Consider the following 17,654-nt stretch of genomic DNA (forward strand, 5'->3'; position numbering starts at 1 on the left):
TGAATAACTTGAATATAAACAATGTTAACCTCTTTCTTCATTAGTGATTTTCACAACATCTCCTAGGCACTTTATTACACACATTCTTGAAATGAATGAAAAATAAGTACAACTCCTTTTGATCCATCAAATACTGTTTCATCTCACATCATAGTAAATTGACCGCTTTTATAATCGACCTATCAGATATACAACAAATGTTTATCGATAACTTGAGTTTATTTTCTTAGTCTCCATTCAATCATTATTTCCTATAACTTCATGACATGAACCATAAATTTTATCATATTAAAGTTTACACAATTTTATATACCCTTTTATCTTATAGATTGAAATTTAAGTGCTTATTCTTCATTATTCATTAGACAATTATTTTGACCTTATAACTTTGTTTAAAGTTCGACAAACCACATCATGCTTATATCTAAATTTTTCTTTTCCTTAAGTTTTTTAAAATTGGTATAATCTATAAAAAAAACTCAATTATTTGCCTTGGTGGCCTTGATGCTTTTTTCATTTTAAAATTATAAAAAGGAAAAATTACATTAATTTTCTCTAAAATTTGTTAAAATGATAGTAACACCACTCTCTCTCTAATTTTAAATTATACATTCTTCCAATACATTTCAACAACTGTAAATGTCATATATATTTATAGAATTTTAATCCATAACTTAAAACTAAAAAGATATCATTGTCATTTTAGTAATTGTTTAAAAAAATTATTGAATTTGAATGCTAACAATCGGATCTAAATCCGGCCGCCGCCGCCGCCGCCACCACCACCACCACCACCGTAGAACTGTAGGGTCACGTTGAGTAGTGGTTCTCAAGCTCACACACTAGTCATTGATCAGTGCCGTCATAACTCCAACTCAACATCACACTTAATTGCTTCTTTTTTATTTATTTATTTATTTAATTTCAATATCACATATCAAATAAATGTTCAAAACCTAAATTTCAACCCCAACCAATTCCTCTTACCTAAGTATCCATTCATACTTATCTGTCCTCAATTCCACAAACCAATTCATAATAACTCTCAACAATCTCAACTAACCAACCTTTCATCTTTCATCACATGGGTCTCTCAAATTCCTCATCTTTCCCTCTTAAACCACCAAAAAGCCATGTTCTTGTCAATTCTTAACACCCTTCTGACTCCAAGATCCAAAGTTGTTAACTTTATCACTCTCACAACCTTCTTTCCAAAAATCCATGGCACCCTTTAATTTATTCTTCCTATTACACCTTCTATTCATTCCAGCAAGTGGCTATGTTCAACCCTTTGAAGATGGGTTCATCTCTGGTGTTATATCTAATAAGGGTCTTGATTTTGCAAAGGATTTGTTGGTAGAGAAAGGTATTGAGTCTATTGTTCTTCTTAAGTTACCAGAGATTGAGAATTCTGCACAAGTTTCACTTGTTGGAACGGCTAAGGTTGTTCTTTCTGATATCACAATTAAGGATGTTCAAGTCAATTCTTCTACGTCTCTTAGGATTGGAGAGAGTGGGATAGTTGTAGTTGTTTCTGGTGCTACTGCTGATTTGAGTATGAAGTGGAAGTATACTGTCAGCTCTTGGTTGATTCCAATTGGAATTTCTGATAGTGGGACTGCTTCAATTAAGGTATGAAATTTAAATTTTACTCATGTATGAGTCACGTCTTATTTGAGTTATGCACGGTTCTTAGAAAATGATTAGATGTGTTTTGAGACCGAGAAAAGTGCAAATGAGACAAGTTTTGTGAGACGGAGGGAGTACTTTGTGAAAATATTAGTGATTGTATATCAATACAAGTGTCGGTATAAATCATAATTTTGATGTTCCCGTGTATAGCTTGACATTCCAAGGTTGAAATGTATGTCCGGACTACTTATCAGTCGTCTAATGTAGGGTTTACCGTTCTAATGGATTGCTGTTGGGAGTTTTAGAATTAGGAATTTTAGTTATTCTTCTTACTCTTGTCTAATGTGTTTAGAGTTTTGTATCTATTTGGTAATACTTCTTAGAAATATGCTAAATGTAATTCAATTCCAACATTAGTTTTATGACAACTTTGCTTTCGATTCACTAAGATTTTATCGTCACACCTTGTCTAAGTTGGGTGTTACAATTCATGTCGGGCTGAACACTGATACAAGTGAGATACTTGGACACGTCTTCAATCTGAAATGTCGGTGGTACATATGTTTGTAAGTTATCGGTTATATTAGTTTTTAGTACTTTTTTTTAGGTAAATGTTAGTAAGTTAGTGGTTATGTTAACTTTTCAGGATTTGAACATTAGAGCTCATTAGCTTAATAGTCAAGCTACCTGCTTGAGACTAGAGTTTTGTTTTAGTCTTAGAACTAGTAGATTTGAGGTGTAGCTGTCAAGAAGGAAGAAAATCTATGCTTGTTTCTTGCTCTTTTGAAACAGATATATGTTGTTTAACCAATAGTATCTCCACATATTTTTGCTGTGCCGTGTTTGGAAGGTTAAAGGAATGCAAGTCGGGCTTACATTAAATTTAAAGAACCAAGACCAAGAAGGACGTCTTAAGTTGAGCCTCTTAGATTATGGATGCTATGTCGGAGATTTATCGATAAAGCTGGATGGTGGAGCAGCCTGGCTTTACCAATTGTAAGCAAATTTCTTAAACCATGTTTCTAATAAGTGATACTGTTCACATGTTCTTTCATAGAAAACTATAATACCCACTCTATATTTCAATTTTTTCCCGCAAGTATGTTCTTTAGAGCGTGACATGAAATCATAAGAGTAGAAAAGAGTACCTTTAACGAAGATATTATGCCATTAACTATTTTATGATTGTTTCAGGCTAGTTGACGCTTTTGAAGACAATATAGCATCTTCAGTAGAAGAAGGAATTTCGGGGAAAATAAAAGAAGGGATAACAAAGCTTGATAATGTTTTGCAAGCTCTTCCAAAGCAAATCTCATTGGACGAAACTGCTGCGCTAAATGTTTCTTTTGTTGGCAATCCTGTGTTGAGTAATTCTTCTGTTGCAATTGCAATAAACGGTTTATTCACAAGAACAAGCGATATTTTAGCACCTCAAAATTACAAGAAAGGATATAAAGTTTCTTCTGCCTGTGGTGGTTTACCAAAGATGATGAAGATTTCAATACACGAAAACGTGTTCAAGTCTGCTTCCCTAGTTTACTTCAACGTATGTTTCTAAAAGTCTTGCTTCCTTAAAGCGTTAATCCAATGACAAGTTGGATTCAGGCGTTTATGTTGGATTATTTTATATAGTTTGAGTTGTTTTTTTGGGCTCAGGCAGGTAAAATGCAATTGATTATCGATGAACTACCCGATCAAGCTTTTCTGAACACTGCTGAATGGAGATTCATAGTTCCTCAATTATACAAGCGATATCCAAACGACGACATGCAGATTAATGTCTCTGCATCTTCTCCACCATTCATACAAGTGGGCTACCAAGATATCGGTGCCACTGTTTCCGTAGATATAACGATTAATGTTCTAGAAGGCGGCGAAGCCATACCTGTTGCATGTATCTCAGTGGTAAGCTTTCTGAAATCTTTGAGTGGAAACTAATATGCATGTATCTCAGTTTGTGCTTGCGATGATCATTATTCTGCTTAATGTGATCCGTTTTTCTCGCTGACGTTGCAGGATATTAGCGCTTCATGTTCTGTGGAAATTTTAGGAAACAATATTGCTGGTAGAATTAGATTACAAAATTTTTCTGCATACCTGAAATGGAGCAAAATCGGAAAACTGCGCATACATCTTATTCAGGTATATGAAACTGAACCGTTATTCATCGGTTTTTACCATAATTGATAGTAGTGTAAAAATCATTTTGTATCTCACTAACACAAATCTTACTCGATATTTGCAGTCACTGGTATCAAGTGCTCTCAAAACAATTGTCGTACCGTACTTGAACCGACAATTGAAGAGTGGATACCCGTTGCCAACTGTCGATGATTATGGCTTACAGAATTCTATTATCTTGTACAATTATCCATGGATTTCAGTGTGTAGTGATGCTTCCTTTATAGAAGAAGATTACTAACTTATGTATCATAAAAGTACTGTAAAGAATTTTTCTGCTGTATTTTTTGTGGTAAGATATCTGTATAGTCTGAAGAATCTGAATAATGTATGTAGAAGAAATTCATCTGTATAGACTACTTGTGTATATAAATATTTATCACCATTAGTATGCGATAAAATGAAAACACACTAAAATGAGATGAGAATTTTTCATTACACTAGCAAAATACTAGAGATTCTTCATAAAAAAATCTTTTTAGGTGGGTTTGTGTGATTTGGTTTGATTTTAATACAAAAACTACTTCAATCCGTAGATAAAATTACTTGTCGATTGAGCAATGCTTGGAGTATTGTCTTCATATATGGTCGTTGTATTTGTTTTTTCAAAAGACAAACCACAAGTATTTTGTATGTGTTGAATTAAGGATCTCAACCAAACGCATTCTCAACTTGCCTCATGTAGTGATTAAAGTTCTGCATGATTAGATGAAGTTGCTGTTATTGTTTGTTTCACCGATCTCCATGAAGTAGCTGTACCACCACATGTAAATAAATAACTTGTTTGTAATCTACCATTGTGAAGATCTGACAAGTAATCTGCATCTGCATAACCTGTTAATTTGAGTTTGGATACTTTGGTATAAAACAGGCTCATGTCTATTGTACCTCTAAGATAACGAAGTATATGTTTGACTCTGTTCCAATATCTTTTTGCAGTTGAAGAATTGTATCTTGCTAATAGATTGACCGCATGATATATCAAGGCCTGAAAGGATCTTTCTCTACATCTAATGGTCTAACAACCATTGGAGTAGACAACATGTGACATTTGTCTATATAGAAGCGTTTTAACACTTTTTCTACATAGCATTCCTGGTGTACAAATATTTATTTGTCAGAATGTTCAATTTGTAAACCTAGACATAATTTTCTTTCCTATATCTTTCATCTCAAACTCTTTAAACAATTCATAACTTTTGGAAACTCTTTAAGAGTTCCAATAATATTTATGTCATCAACATATACAACTATTATTACAAATTCTTTTCCTGATCTTTTTATAAAAATACAAGGACAAATGGAGTTATTTGTATATTCCTCTCTAAGCAAATATTCACTAAGACGGATATACCACATGCGTCCAGATTGTTTCAACCCATATACAAATTTGTTCAATTTAATGGAGTAGCTTTCTCGAGATGCGGAAGTATGTGTCTTTGATATATTAACCCTTTAGGGAGTTTCATGTAAATGTCACTATCAAGTGAGCCGTATAAATAAGACGTTACAACATACATCATGTTCATATTAAGCCCTTCATGTACTATAAGGCTAATAAAATATCTAAAAATTAATTGAATCCACTACAGGTGGATATGTTTCATCAAAACCAATCTTAGGTCTTTGTGAAAATTATTGGGCAACAAATCAAACTTTATACCATTCTTATTTTGCTTTTTCACAAAAACCCATTTATATCTCATTGATTTCACACCTTGAGATGTTCAGACTACATGTTCAAAATCGAGTCACTTGTAAAGTGAGTTTAAATCTTATTCAATTGAATATATTCATTTTGGCCAATTCACACTTAGTCTACAATCTTTAATAGACTTTGACTCACGATCCTCTTTGTCATTTATCACATTTAGCGCTATATTGTACAAAAAACATCAATGTCGACTTCGTGTCAGTTCCATTGTATTCTATTTTAAACATAATTTATTGAGATCTCTTTATTTTCACGAGTTTCAGGTACCTGATCAATCTCTTCTGGAGATGAAATGTTTCTTATGTTTGAAGAATCTTTTAGATTTTCTATATCCTCACATTGGTCATCTTTAATTTTAGCTTATTTTCTTGGTAGAAGATTATTAATATTGGAACCGACTTTCCTACCATGCTTTATGCATAGTTTCAATTCACTTGCAATATTGGATTGTCCAACAACAGGAGAACCACTTCAATTGTAGTATTAGCAGCTGTAATTGGTTGTATAAAATTTGTAAATGAATAATCTTTTGAACTTCTAGTTCATATTGGTTTGTACGAGGATGAAGATCTAAAATTGTTCATTTGAACTTCTTGTTCATTGTTTTTGTTGCTTATTCCCTCCCCCTAATATTGGGAAAATTAATTTATCAAGTGTTATCAGCCTATTGGGCTGCAATAAAGTATTTGATTATTTGTTCAAATTATATCCTCAAAATTGAGATTCCTGTTAATTATATTTTTTAAATATTATTTCATGACTCATTTTAATATATTATATTGGAGCAATTGGAGTATACACAACACATCCAAAGATTCACTTAGATGAGAAGTATTAGAATAAATTAGGGAGGACTAAGATATAGTATATTGTTGGCTTGATGCGAATAAATATTTTAATACCATATTTAGGGTGTTTTAAATATATAATTTAGTATTGATGATATGTATCAACCATATATTTAACTTTATACATCTAAAGAATGGATCTTCAGGTCCATTTTCTTTTTATAAATATATATTACATGATATTCAATATCAATTTTAATAATATATATGATACTTATATAGGAATTTCTAAAAAATCCAGAGAACAAGATCTTAGTCTAATTAGTTGAGAAAATAATTTCACAAAGTTCTGGTTGTGAGTAGAGACATTTGCATGACCTTTTAGTCGATGCAACAATTAATAACATAAAAACTCAATTTCTCAATCTTTTTCTTTGAAAATACCAATTTATTCGATTGAAGAAACTTTTTGGTTCTTCAAAACTGATTCTCGCATCATAATATATCCTAGATGACCCAATCAATTTTGCCAATAATACACTTAAGTGTGATCTATAAACTTCTGATTTACATTAATACATATGATTATATTCTTCTAATTTATTTCAATCCATCGTAAATAATAAAATTATTTATATAAACTATATTTTAAAAATGGATGACATAATTTAATTATAATTTTGACATCTAAATAAAAAAAATAAAAAATATATAAATTTTGATAATAATCAAGTAGTACTTAAATCATATTACTACATTTTCTTACGCTTTATGTATATATTATAGAGTACAAAATTATTCAGAAAATATAAATAGCTCTAAAGATTTTATGCAAGAATTATAACTTAATAAACACCGGTCATTAGAAAATTAAACAAAAGAAAATATATGTATACTATAAAATACATTATTTTTAAGGAAATAATTTATTCAATCAAATCACCATTAAGAATTATCTTTACTATATAAAAATTTAAAAAAAAAATCCAACATACATAAAAAAAATTATTTTATATTTACGCGATTTGTTTTATTTATATTTTTATAAAACACACTAATAACAATAACAAATTGATAACCTTTAATTATCAAATAAATACTTGTTCAATCTTAATAAAATAGTCACAAAACTATAACATTTTGTTATAAAATAAATATTAAATTAATCACATTAATTTTGTCAATCAATAATTTATAACAAATTAATAACATTTAGTTATGAAATTTATATTTTTAAATATTAATAAATTTACAATCATGAATGTTTTTTAAGTAGTTATTCAGGTTTTCAATCACAAATATTTTATTAATAAAAATAATAATATTTTCTTCTGAGAGTTTTTTTTTTATAAATATTATTGATACTATCCTTCAGGGATTCTTTAATAATAATAATATTTTCGAGAAACTTTAGCATTATTAATTTAATTCTTATGGGATTCTTGATACAATCCTTCTGGGGATTGTTTAACATGATATATATATATATATATATATATATATATATATATATATATATATATATATATATATATATATATATATATATATATATATATATATATATATAATTTCTTTTTTCGAGAGCTAGATCATAGATCTCATACTTATATATGAGTCTTTTGTGGATGTATGCAATTTTTAAGAACATTTGAACACTAATTTTGTTATAATGTTCGACATGTTCTTATAGTTCATGATAAAAAAAATATTATTCATTGTGAATATTTTAAAATACCCATGTAAATCAATGTATGGTAAATGCTTAGTTTTTCAGGAACTAAACAACAATTTATTTATTTTTTTGAAATTCTTCAAGAACTCAATCACAAATATTATACGAAGTTCTTCATAAACTCAATCACAAATATTTTTATGTAGTTCTTCGTGAACTCAATCACAAATCTTTTTATTAATAAAAATAATAGTATTTGTAGATCTTTAGTTATTCAAGAACTATAAAACAGATTTATTATTTTTTCTATCCTCGGTTACTCAAAAACTATAAAACAAATTCATAATTTCAAATTCATCTATCCTTCGGGATACTTTTATATGTTCTTCACGAACTATATAAGAAATTCATTATTTTGCTATCCTTCAAGGATGTTTTATATGTTCTTTAGGAACTATATAAGAAATTTAATATATTTCAATCATTTAGATGTTTTATATGTTCTTTAGGAACAATATAAGAAATTCAATATTTTTCGATCATTAAGAATGTTTCATATGTTCTCCAGGAACTATATAACAAACTCATTACTATCCTTCAGGGATATTTGTTAAACTTTTCAAGAACTATATAAATAATTTGTTTTGCTATCCTTCATGGATGATTAATAAGTTCTTCAGGAATTATATAAGTTTTTATTTTTTTTCTATTCTTCAGGGATGTTTAATAAGTTCTTCAGGAACTATATAAATAATTTGTTTTGCTATCTTTCAGGATGCTTCATAAGTTAAAAAGATATAATATCATATAAAAATTTAATACTAATACGATAAAAAAACATAAAAGAAAGGATTAATATTACCTCTAATAGTTAAAACTTTGATGTTTTTTCTTTTCAAGTTTGGTAGAGTTTCGTGCTGATAACGTGTTATAAAATAAGGAGAAAAAAGATAAAAAGAAGATAAAAGAGAAGAGAAAGATGAGATTATGTATTATTTCATTGGTGTATTTCTACAAAGAGATTAGTCCTATTTATGGGACAATATATAGACAATATAATAAATACAAATGGTTATAAATAAGGAATAAAATTATTGGGAAACAAATATTTAATTATTCATAACAATATTTGAACACTCCTATCTATTTTTTTAGTGTATTTTGTTTTCAATTTTTTTCCGAAATACTTGTGTAACTTAAAAAATCTTTAATTATTTTTAGAAATATTATATTTTCGTCAAAGAAATCATTAAGCTATTTATTATACTAAATAATTGATTATAATAAATATTGATTATAATAAATAATTTCATTATACTTAAATATTGATTATAATAAATAATTTCATTATACTAAATAATTTATAGTAAAAGAAAAATATTCATTATACTAAAATCATTTATTACTGACGTGTTTTATTTTGCAGGTACCGGAGACGGCAATTTCTCAGTTAGTGAAATGTTTCGAGAAGTTGAAGGTTATTACGATATAACCATTGATGATGAGTGGAAGCTGATTTGGAGGTTAGAGGTCCCGGAGCGGTGTTGAAGCTTTCTATGGCTGCTTAAACATGAAAGGTTGCTAACCAATTTAAGCAAAAGTAGAAAAGGTTTGGGAGATGCGGGATGTGGCATTTGTAGTGCTGTTTGTGAGGATATTATGCATGCATTGCGTGATTGTTCCAAGGTTAAACATATATGGAGAAGTTTGGTTCCTAGCAACATTATGGAGAAATTGTTTTATGTGGATCTCAAAGAATGGATCACTATAAATCTCAAATACTATGGTATTCAAAATGAGAATTGGAAGACTGTGTGGGCCATTGCGTGTCATACTCTGTGGGAGTGGCGTAATAAGGAAACTCATATTGAAGGATTTGAAAGACCTTATGAGCCTATCATGCATATTCTAAAAAGGAAAAGCGAGTATGTTAAAGCTCAGTGCCTTTATCAAGCTTTGAAGGGAGATTGTGGAAAAACGGTAGATGTTCGATGGCAACCATCAGTGATGCGTATGTTAAAGCTGAATACTGATGGTGCTAGCAAAAGTAACGGAATGGCTGGCTGTGGTGGACTTGTTAGAGATTATACAGGTGCGTGGAAGGTTGGTTTCTCTAAATTCCTAGGAGAGTGTAGCTCCTTACTTGCGGAGTTCTGGGGTGTGTTTGAAGGCCTTAAATTAACTAAAACACTTGGACTGAGAAGGGTGGAAGTTAATGTGGACTCAACAATTGTAGTTAAGGCTATTGAAGAAGGTATGATTCGGCAATTAGAATGTGTTGCTATCCTGCGAAATATCAAAAAGCTTATTGAAGAGCATGAAGTGGTAATTATTTCTCATTCATACATAGATGCGAATAGAAGCGCGAATATGCTAGCTAATCATGGTTGTATGACAAAGACCTCTTCTATTTTTGATCAACCGCCGCACTTTTTGATATCCTCCTTGGAGGGTGATGTTTTAGGAATCTTAGGCTCTCTTGAATCCTTGGTGTAGTTTTTTTTTTTTGGGCTTCGGCCCTCCATCCAATTAAAAAAAAAACAATGAATTTTACCAACCAAATATTTATTCTATTTTGGTCCCTCACAAAAATTACACAATCTAAATTAGTCCTTCAATATAAAATGAACCTGATTTAATCCCTTAAAAACTTTTATCGGACCATATTAGTTCCTATGTTAATATTTTTTTCAAACCATTTTTTCTAGTTTTAAACTGTGACTGGGCTGTCACGTTGGATTTTATTTATTTTTCATTTTTTAAATATTAAATTAATTTTTATTTTTAATTTCATTTTTAAACAATTATGAATTGGTAATATAAAAAAATCAATTTTATTCTAGTTTTAAACCGTGACTGGACTGTCACGTTGGATTTTATTTATTTTTCATTTTTTAAATATTAAATTGATTTTGTCTTTACCAGTAGACCAATGTACATTTATGATAAGTAATTCTCATGATTTCGAATAATCTTAAACAATTCTGAATTTAAATAAAAAAATACAAAATTTATATCAATAGGGTCTCAAACCCAAGTCCCTTCAGATTAAATGACAACCAGTTTACTACAATAGAAATTGATTTATCTATTTGTAAATGATAGTCACTTTATTAACAATAGAAATTGAATTGTCTAGTTGTTATTAATAGTCACTTTACTAACCGTAGAAATTAATTTGTCTAGTTGTAAATGACAATCACTTTATTAACAATAGAAATTGATTTGTCTAATTGTAAATGATAATCGCTTTACTAACAATAGAAATTGATTTGTCTAGTTGTAAATCATAACCACTTTATTAACAATAGAAATGGATTTGTCTAGTTGTAAATGATAGTCACTTTACTAACAATAAAAATTGATTTGTTTAATTGTAAATGATAGTTACTTTATTAACAATAGAAATTGATTTGTCTTGTTGTAAATAATAGTCACTTTACTTACAATAGAAATTGATTTTTCTAGTTATAAAGATAGTCACTTTATTAACAATAAAAATTGATTTGTCAAGTTGTAAAGTGAATGTCATTTAAATTGAAGGAATTGAGTTTGAGATCTCATAGGTAAAATATTTTGTACATGATTTGTAATATTAGTACAAATCATAGAAATTATTTGTCATGAATATACATTAGCCTAGTAATAAAGACATAGAGATGTCTTTTAAAGATCTGAGTTCGATTTCTTATAAAATACAATTTAAAAAAGAACTAATATGAACACCTTTAAAAAATGAAATGTAATACGTTCGAAGATGTATTCCGAATTCTGAAGACAAAAAAAGGAATTGCACTCTGAAAAGGTATAGAGGTGGAATGCCTGAATTCCCTTATCTTTTTCTTTCTTTTGAGACCACTTTTTTGTTCATTGGTGAGGTATTTTCTGAGCATAATCTATCAAAGCAATCTTGGTTTGTTTATAATAATTAAAGTTAGGCAGTTACTTTTTGCACCTGCCCTTTCTTCATCCTTAAGAAAACAAAGAAACAAGGGGGAAACTAAATTACGGCCTAGGTCTTAGGAGACTCATTACATCCACATCCACCACCAATGTGGATAAGGGAGGAGGCAAAAATTCCAAACGAAGAAGGCTTCATTGAACATTATCCGAACTCGGCATGCTAATCATCACAAAAATTGATATCTCTCATTCTATGATGAAAATTATGGGGGTGTAGCGTCTGTATTTTAATATTATAAAAGGTTGAAGAAAGTAGCATGATATTATATGTTCATGTATCCTACATGATGTAGGGGTGTATATGACCCGACCTATCCTGTAATCCATTTCAATCTAAATGCAATAAGTGAAATTGACTTGGTAAAAAGAAATTATAAACAAAATTTAGAAATAAAACATGGATGTTAAAAAAAAAAATGATTCACTGAAACTGTAAATTTTTCACCGTTAATCAATCACAATCATATATTTAATTATATCATAATTTTATTTTAAAAAATTTAAATAATATATCAGGCTATTAGTTTTTTATTAGATGACAATGTAAAACTATTTTATACTATCAATACATATGTACTAAACTAACAATAAATATATACTACTAGGGGTGCTCGCGGTGCGGTTTGGGCGGTTTTGACGAAAAAAATCATCCGAACCGCAAGAGAAAAAATAGTGCGGTTTGGTTTGGTTCGGTTGGCTTTTAAAAAAAATCCGAACCAAACCAAACCAAACTAATGCGGTTTGGTTCGGCTCGGTTGGTTCGGTTTTTTTCAAATATTTTATTGAGCCATACATACACATATAGATGACAATATAATTTTGTATTTAGACATTCATACACTATCAAATAACAACAAAACTCGTCATATTTTGACAACAATTTTCCATTTAATATGTAAAAATTAAATTAGACAAAAGTGGAATATTAAACATAAAATAATAGCATAAAATAATATAAAAATTATTATAATGAAACAAAAAATTGAAGAGAAGAAAGATTAGTGAAGGTGAAAAAGAAAAAAAAGTGTTGAGAGATTAGATAAGAAGATGTGCGATAAAAATGAAACTGAAATACTGAACATTTACATAAAAATGAGAAGTTAAAAAAGAAAGAATATAAGAGAGTACAGAGACTATAGAAGAAGAGAGAAGATGTATGTGGCAAAGAAGGTGCGATAATGTTATTAGAGATTTGAGAAGATCAGGGCTGAAATTATGTGTAAGAATGAGAAAATTGTTCGTAAACATAAGGCTAATGTATAATAGGTTTAAGTTTGGGTTGGATGTGAGTTAAGTAAATTTTAGGTTGTAACATAATGCGGTTTGATTCGGTTTGGTTCGGTTTACAAAATACAAACCGCAAACCGAACCGAACCATGCGGTTTTGTTAAAAAATGACCCAAACTAATCCGAATCAAATGCGGTTTTTTGCGGTTTCGGTTTGGTTTGGTTTGGTTTGCGGTTTTCTATTGGGTTGGTTTGGTTTTAAGCACCCCTATATACTACTATTGTTTAACTATTGTTTATGTAAGCCCTTCAAAACTCCCCTTCAATTCAATTTTTGAGTTCTCCTATTTTATGGGGTTTTTGGTGTTATGAATAAACTCAAACCCTCCAAAACCCTCCTACCCAAAATCTATTTATCCTTTTCATCCAATTCTTCCTATTTTTCAAAGCCCTCCCCTCCCTTCCCCTCCAAACTCCCAAACATAGCCTAAAAGAAAATAGTACATGAAAAACAAAGAGGGAGATTGTCTCGTAAAGTTTAGGCTTTCTTTTAAGAGTTTAGAGGACGGAGAAAAAGGATGTTTTGAAAAATATAAAAATATTTTTAATATTTTGTAATTTTTTTATTTAGAATAATAAATAATATTTATTATTAAAATATTTTTAATTCTGAAATATTATAACAACAAAAATTATATTTAAACTCTGTAAACTCAAATTTAAAAGAGCCTCTATAAATACACCCGTCTTAAAACTGAGTAAAAAAAATTTCTAATTTTTCTCAAAAAAAGGTACAAAATTCCTCACCACTCCACATAAGTTAGTCATACATATAATCCAAACATTTTAAACACCTTAGACATCCCTACAAACTTATAGCGCATCATTGTAGTTTTTATCAAGTACAAATTTTATAATCCAGTCTCTTATAATTCTTTTTCTTCCAAAAAGTACATATTTTGAAACAGATATTTATATATCTAATTTTTAAAATATTTAAATTTGTGTTGTAGAAATGTAAAAAAAAAATTATTATTAAAAAAGATAATTTAATTTTAAATTTTATTATTATCAAAATCTCTCTTTCTCGTATTAGGGAAAAGTTATAAAAAAAAATGTTAAATAAATAAATGGAAGTGTATTATTTTACCAAAAAGTAATACATTTCTTAAGAATCAAAATTAGGTATGTAACACTTCGAATTCAATTAATTAATTTAATTTAATTTAATTATTTTTTTATTTAGTTATTTTTTTATTTAGTTATTAAATGATTTATGTGATTTATTTTAATTAGTTGTGAATATATGTGTGTCATGTAGTATTTGGAGATTGTTAGAATTTTAATTAGTTTATTTAATTAAATTAGTAGGAAATTAGTTAAATGAATAGAATAAAATAAAATAATAAGATTTTGTTAAAAAATAAGAGAAAATAGTAGTGTTTGGTGGAATATTGAATTATTAGATTAAACATTTGTGTAGATGATTATTTAAAAATAATTCAATATAAAATTAATACAAGAGAATGATTTTTTAACATTGTAGAGAAATTTTTTTATTGTGTTTTTTAAATTATTTTCAATTGTAAGTTATTGTTTTAAATTATATATATATAGTATTTAAGTGTAAATTTTTTATTCATATTAAAATTGATATATATATATATATATATATATATATATATATATATATATATATATATATATATATATATGAATAATTTTTACATTTAAGCTGATATAAGGTTCATATTTTATATTATTATTATACACAAATTTATTTTACAAAATTAGATAGTAAAATTAATTGTATCCAAATAATCATAAACTATAAAAAGAAAATTTTTTAATGATAATTACTATAATTTAAAAAGTTAAATAACTATTAAGATAAAATAAACATAAACTAAAGAAATATCTATACTATCATAACAAAAATAATATAAATTAAGCTATTATTAAGATAAAATAAGTACAAAATATAAAAAATTAAAATATAATTACAAATATCTAAACTTATATAATAACAAAAATAGATTAAATATTTAAATGAATAATAAATCATTACAATATCATTAATATTCTTAGGTAATTTACATTTAAATGTGAAATTGAAACCAAATATAAACCTCCGCTCCTACTAAATTAGAGTTCTTCAAACACATTTTCAACATGCGAAGATAATCTACAATAACATTAGATCTTTTACTAAGACAAACAACAATTTAACCATTAGACCTTTAAATAGCAAAATTACATTCAACTTCTAATTCTAAAACATAATACTTTAAAGACTTATTACTTTTCAACATATTTTATGTTGAGCTCGTAATAAATCAGAGTTCTTCAAACATATTTCCAACATGCAAGATTTTTTAATGTTACCTTAAACAACATATATGATAAATTCTTAGAGAGAATAAAACTATAACACTATTAGTTTTATAACTTATACATTAAAACTATATAATATTGTTTTTCATATATAATGTTTGAATTGTCAAACTATTTTCTACAATGCAATTCATCTTTAGTAATTCAAAATTATGATATCAATTGTAAGAAGATGAATAACAAATATAGGACATAAAAAAAATCACGACATAAAAATCCATCTTTCAATAAAATTCTCAAATATATCTTCAATACTTGCACATAATATTTTATAAAATGAAAGATTATGATCAATCTTTCAATAAAATTATGGAATATGTCTTCAAAACATACACATAATGGAAGATTATAAAAATAAGAAAAGAAAACCTAAAGAAAAATAGAAGATTATGAAAATAAAAAAGAAAATATAAGGAGAAATAAATTTTTTGTGAGACAAAATAAACCTATAAACTGATAAGTTGGTGAGTCACTCTTTCCCCCTTAAATATCATTATAAAATCAATAAAAGTTCAACCATAAATATGAATTAAAATAACAAAAATAATAATGCAGAAAAAATTTCTACTCAATAATTAAAAATAGAAAAAATAGTTAATTATGAAACGTAAAAATAAATCTGCGTGTATTAAAATCTCTTGTTGAGTTGTGAGAGTAATAATATAGTAATTATACTTATTTGACTTCTTTTATTTTTTAATTTTTTTTGTTGTTGTAATTATTAAATTGATAATAATAATAATAATAAAAAATTTAAAAATATTTTGAATCCAAAAATATATATTCAAATCTTATTTATGTTTTTTTATTTCTTCTCTGTTATAAATTAATTTGATTGTTAAAATAATTTTGTATAATTTAATCCTAATTTTTATTATTATCATTATCATTATTATTATTATTATTATTTATTTTTATTTTTTATAGATATGGCTCAATATTATTATTATTTAATAAATAATATATTATTTATTTTAAAATCTTATTTATGTTTTTTTATTTCTTCTCTAATATAAATTAATTTGATTGCAAAAATAATTTTGTATAATTTAATCCATATTATCATTGCTATTATTATTAATATTAATATTTTATTATTATTTATTTGTCTCTGTTATTGCTATGACTTATTATTATTATTATTATTTCAATTATTATTATTGTTATTTTAATTATTAATATTGTGTCAATTATTAAATAATATATTCTTTATTATTTATTATTTATATTACTATTGTTATTATTATTATTAAATTTATAATTATGTTTCGTTATTTATTATTTAATAAATAAAATATCATTTATTTTAAAATCTTATTTATGTTTTTTTATTTCTTCTCTAATATTATTTAATTTGATTGCTAAAATAATTTTTTATAATTTAATCCATAATATTATTATTATTATTAATAGTAGAGGTTTAATATTATTATTATATTATTATTATTATTTATTTTAATATATATTTATATAATTAGGGTTTGTCTCTAATATAAATTAGTTTGATTGCTAAAATAATTTTGTATAATTTAACCCATACTATTATTACTATTACTATTATTATTATTATTATTATTATTATTATTATTGTAAGCAAAATTTATTTGAGACTTACCTTTGAAAGAAATGTAAAATTTTATAAAATATTTAAAAAAATTGAAAACCTTTGCTTAAATTGAGAAGCTTTGTAAGAATGCCACATAAGCATCAAATTATGTGAGAATGCCACATCAGCATCAAATTAGGGTTTTGTCTAGGATTGTCATCATGACAACCTTAGATTTATATTAAGTAGATTAGGCTATGGAATTAATAGAAGGATTAGTGTAACATGAAACTTGTTTGTACATGAAGTTAGAGTTTTTGGAGAAAAGAGGCAAGAGGCAAAAGGCTTAGGAAGAATAGGAGAGTTCACCATTGTTGAAAAGAAATTACTGGAAAAATTAGGTAAGGGGGAGTGGGTACTTTGAATATTGGTGTGATTGATGAAGGGTAGAGAGAGATACCCACCCTTCTCTAGAATTTTTACCATTGTTGAATGTTCTTGAGTTTTTGTATGTTTTTGAGAAATCCATGTTAT

General features: G+C 27.1%; 1 protein-coding gene across 1 annotated transcript; it reads left to right on the plus strand.

The window, feature by feature from the left end:
• Window positions 1–744: 744 nt before the first annotated feature.
• On the plus strand, window positions 745–4,184 carry LOC131662356 (putative BPI/LBP family protein At1g04970). Its single transcript, XM_058932124.1, has 6 exons — window positions 745–1,632; window positions 2,483–2,628; window positions 2,827–3,178; window positions 3,289–3,537; window positions 3,649–3,774; window positions 3,878–4,184. Exons 1-6 carry the CDS (start codon window positions 1,222–1,224, stop codon window positions 4,052–4,054), a joined length of 1,461 nt encoding a protein of 486 aa, XP_058788107.1. The 5' UTR covers window positions 745–1,221; the 3' UTR covers window positions 4,055–4,184.
• The last annotated feature ends 13,470 nt before the right edge of the window (window positions 4,185–17,654 follow it).

The sequence above is a fragment of the Vicia villosa genome, linkage group LG3 (genome assembly GCF_029867415.1).
Source record: "Vicia villosa cultivar HV-30 ecotype Madison, WI linkage group LG3, Vvil1.0, whole genome shotgun sequence".
Taxonomy (NCBI): Eukaryota; Viridiplantae; Streptophyta; class Magnoliopsida; order Fabales; family Fabaceae; genus Vicia; species Vicia villosa.

Excerpts from the sequence above, each read along its gene's own strand:
- LOC131662356 (XM_058932124.1), top strand. The coding sequence starts at position 1,222 with ATGGCACCCTTTAATTTATTCTTCCTATTACACCTTCTATTCATTCCA. Across the intron at positions 3,179-3,288 it reads CTTCCCTAGTTTACTTCAAC|GCAGGTAAAATGCAATTGAT; the intron begins GTATGTTTCTAA and ends TTTTGGGCTCAG. Across the intron at positions 3,538-3,648 it reads CTGTTGCATGTATCTCAGTG|GATATTAGCGCTTCATGTTC; the intron begins GTAAGCTTTCTG and ends CTGACGTTGCAG.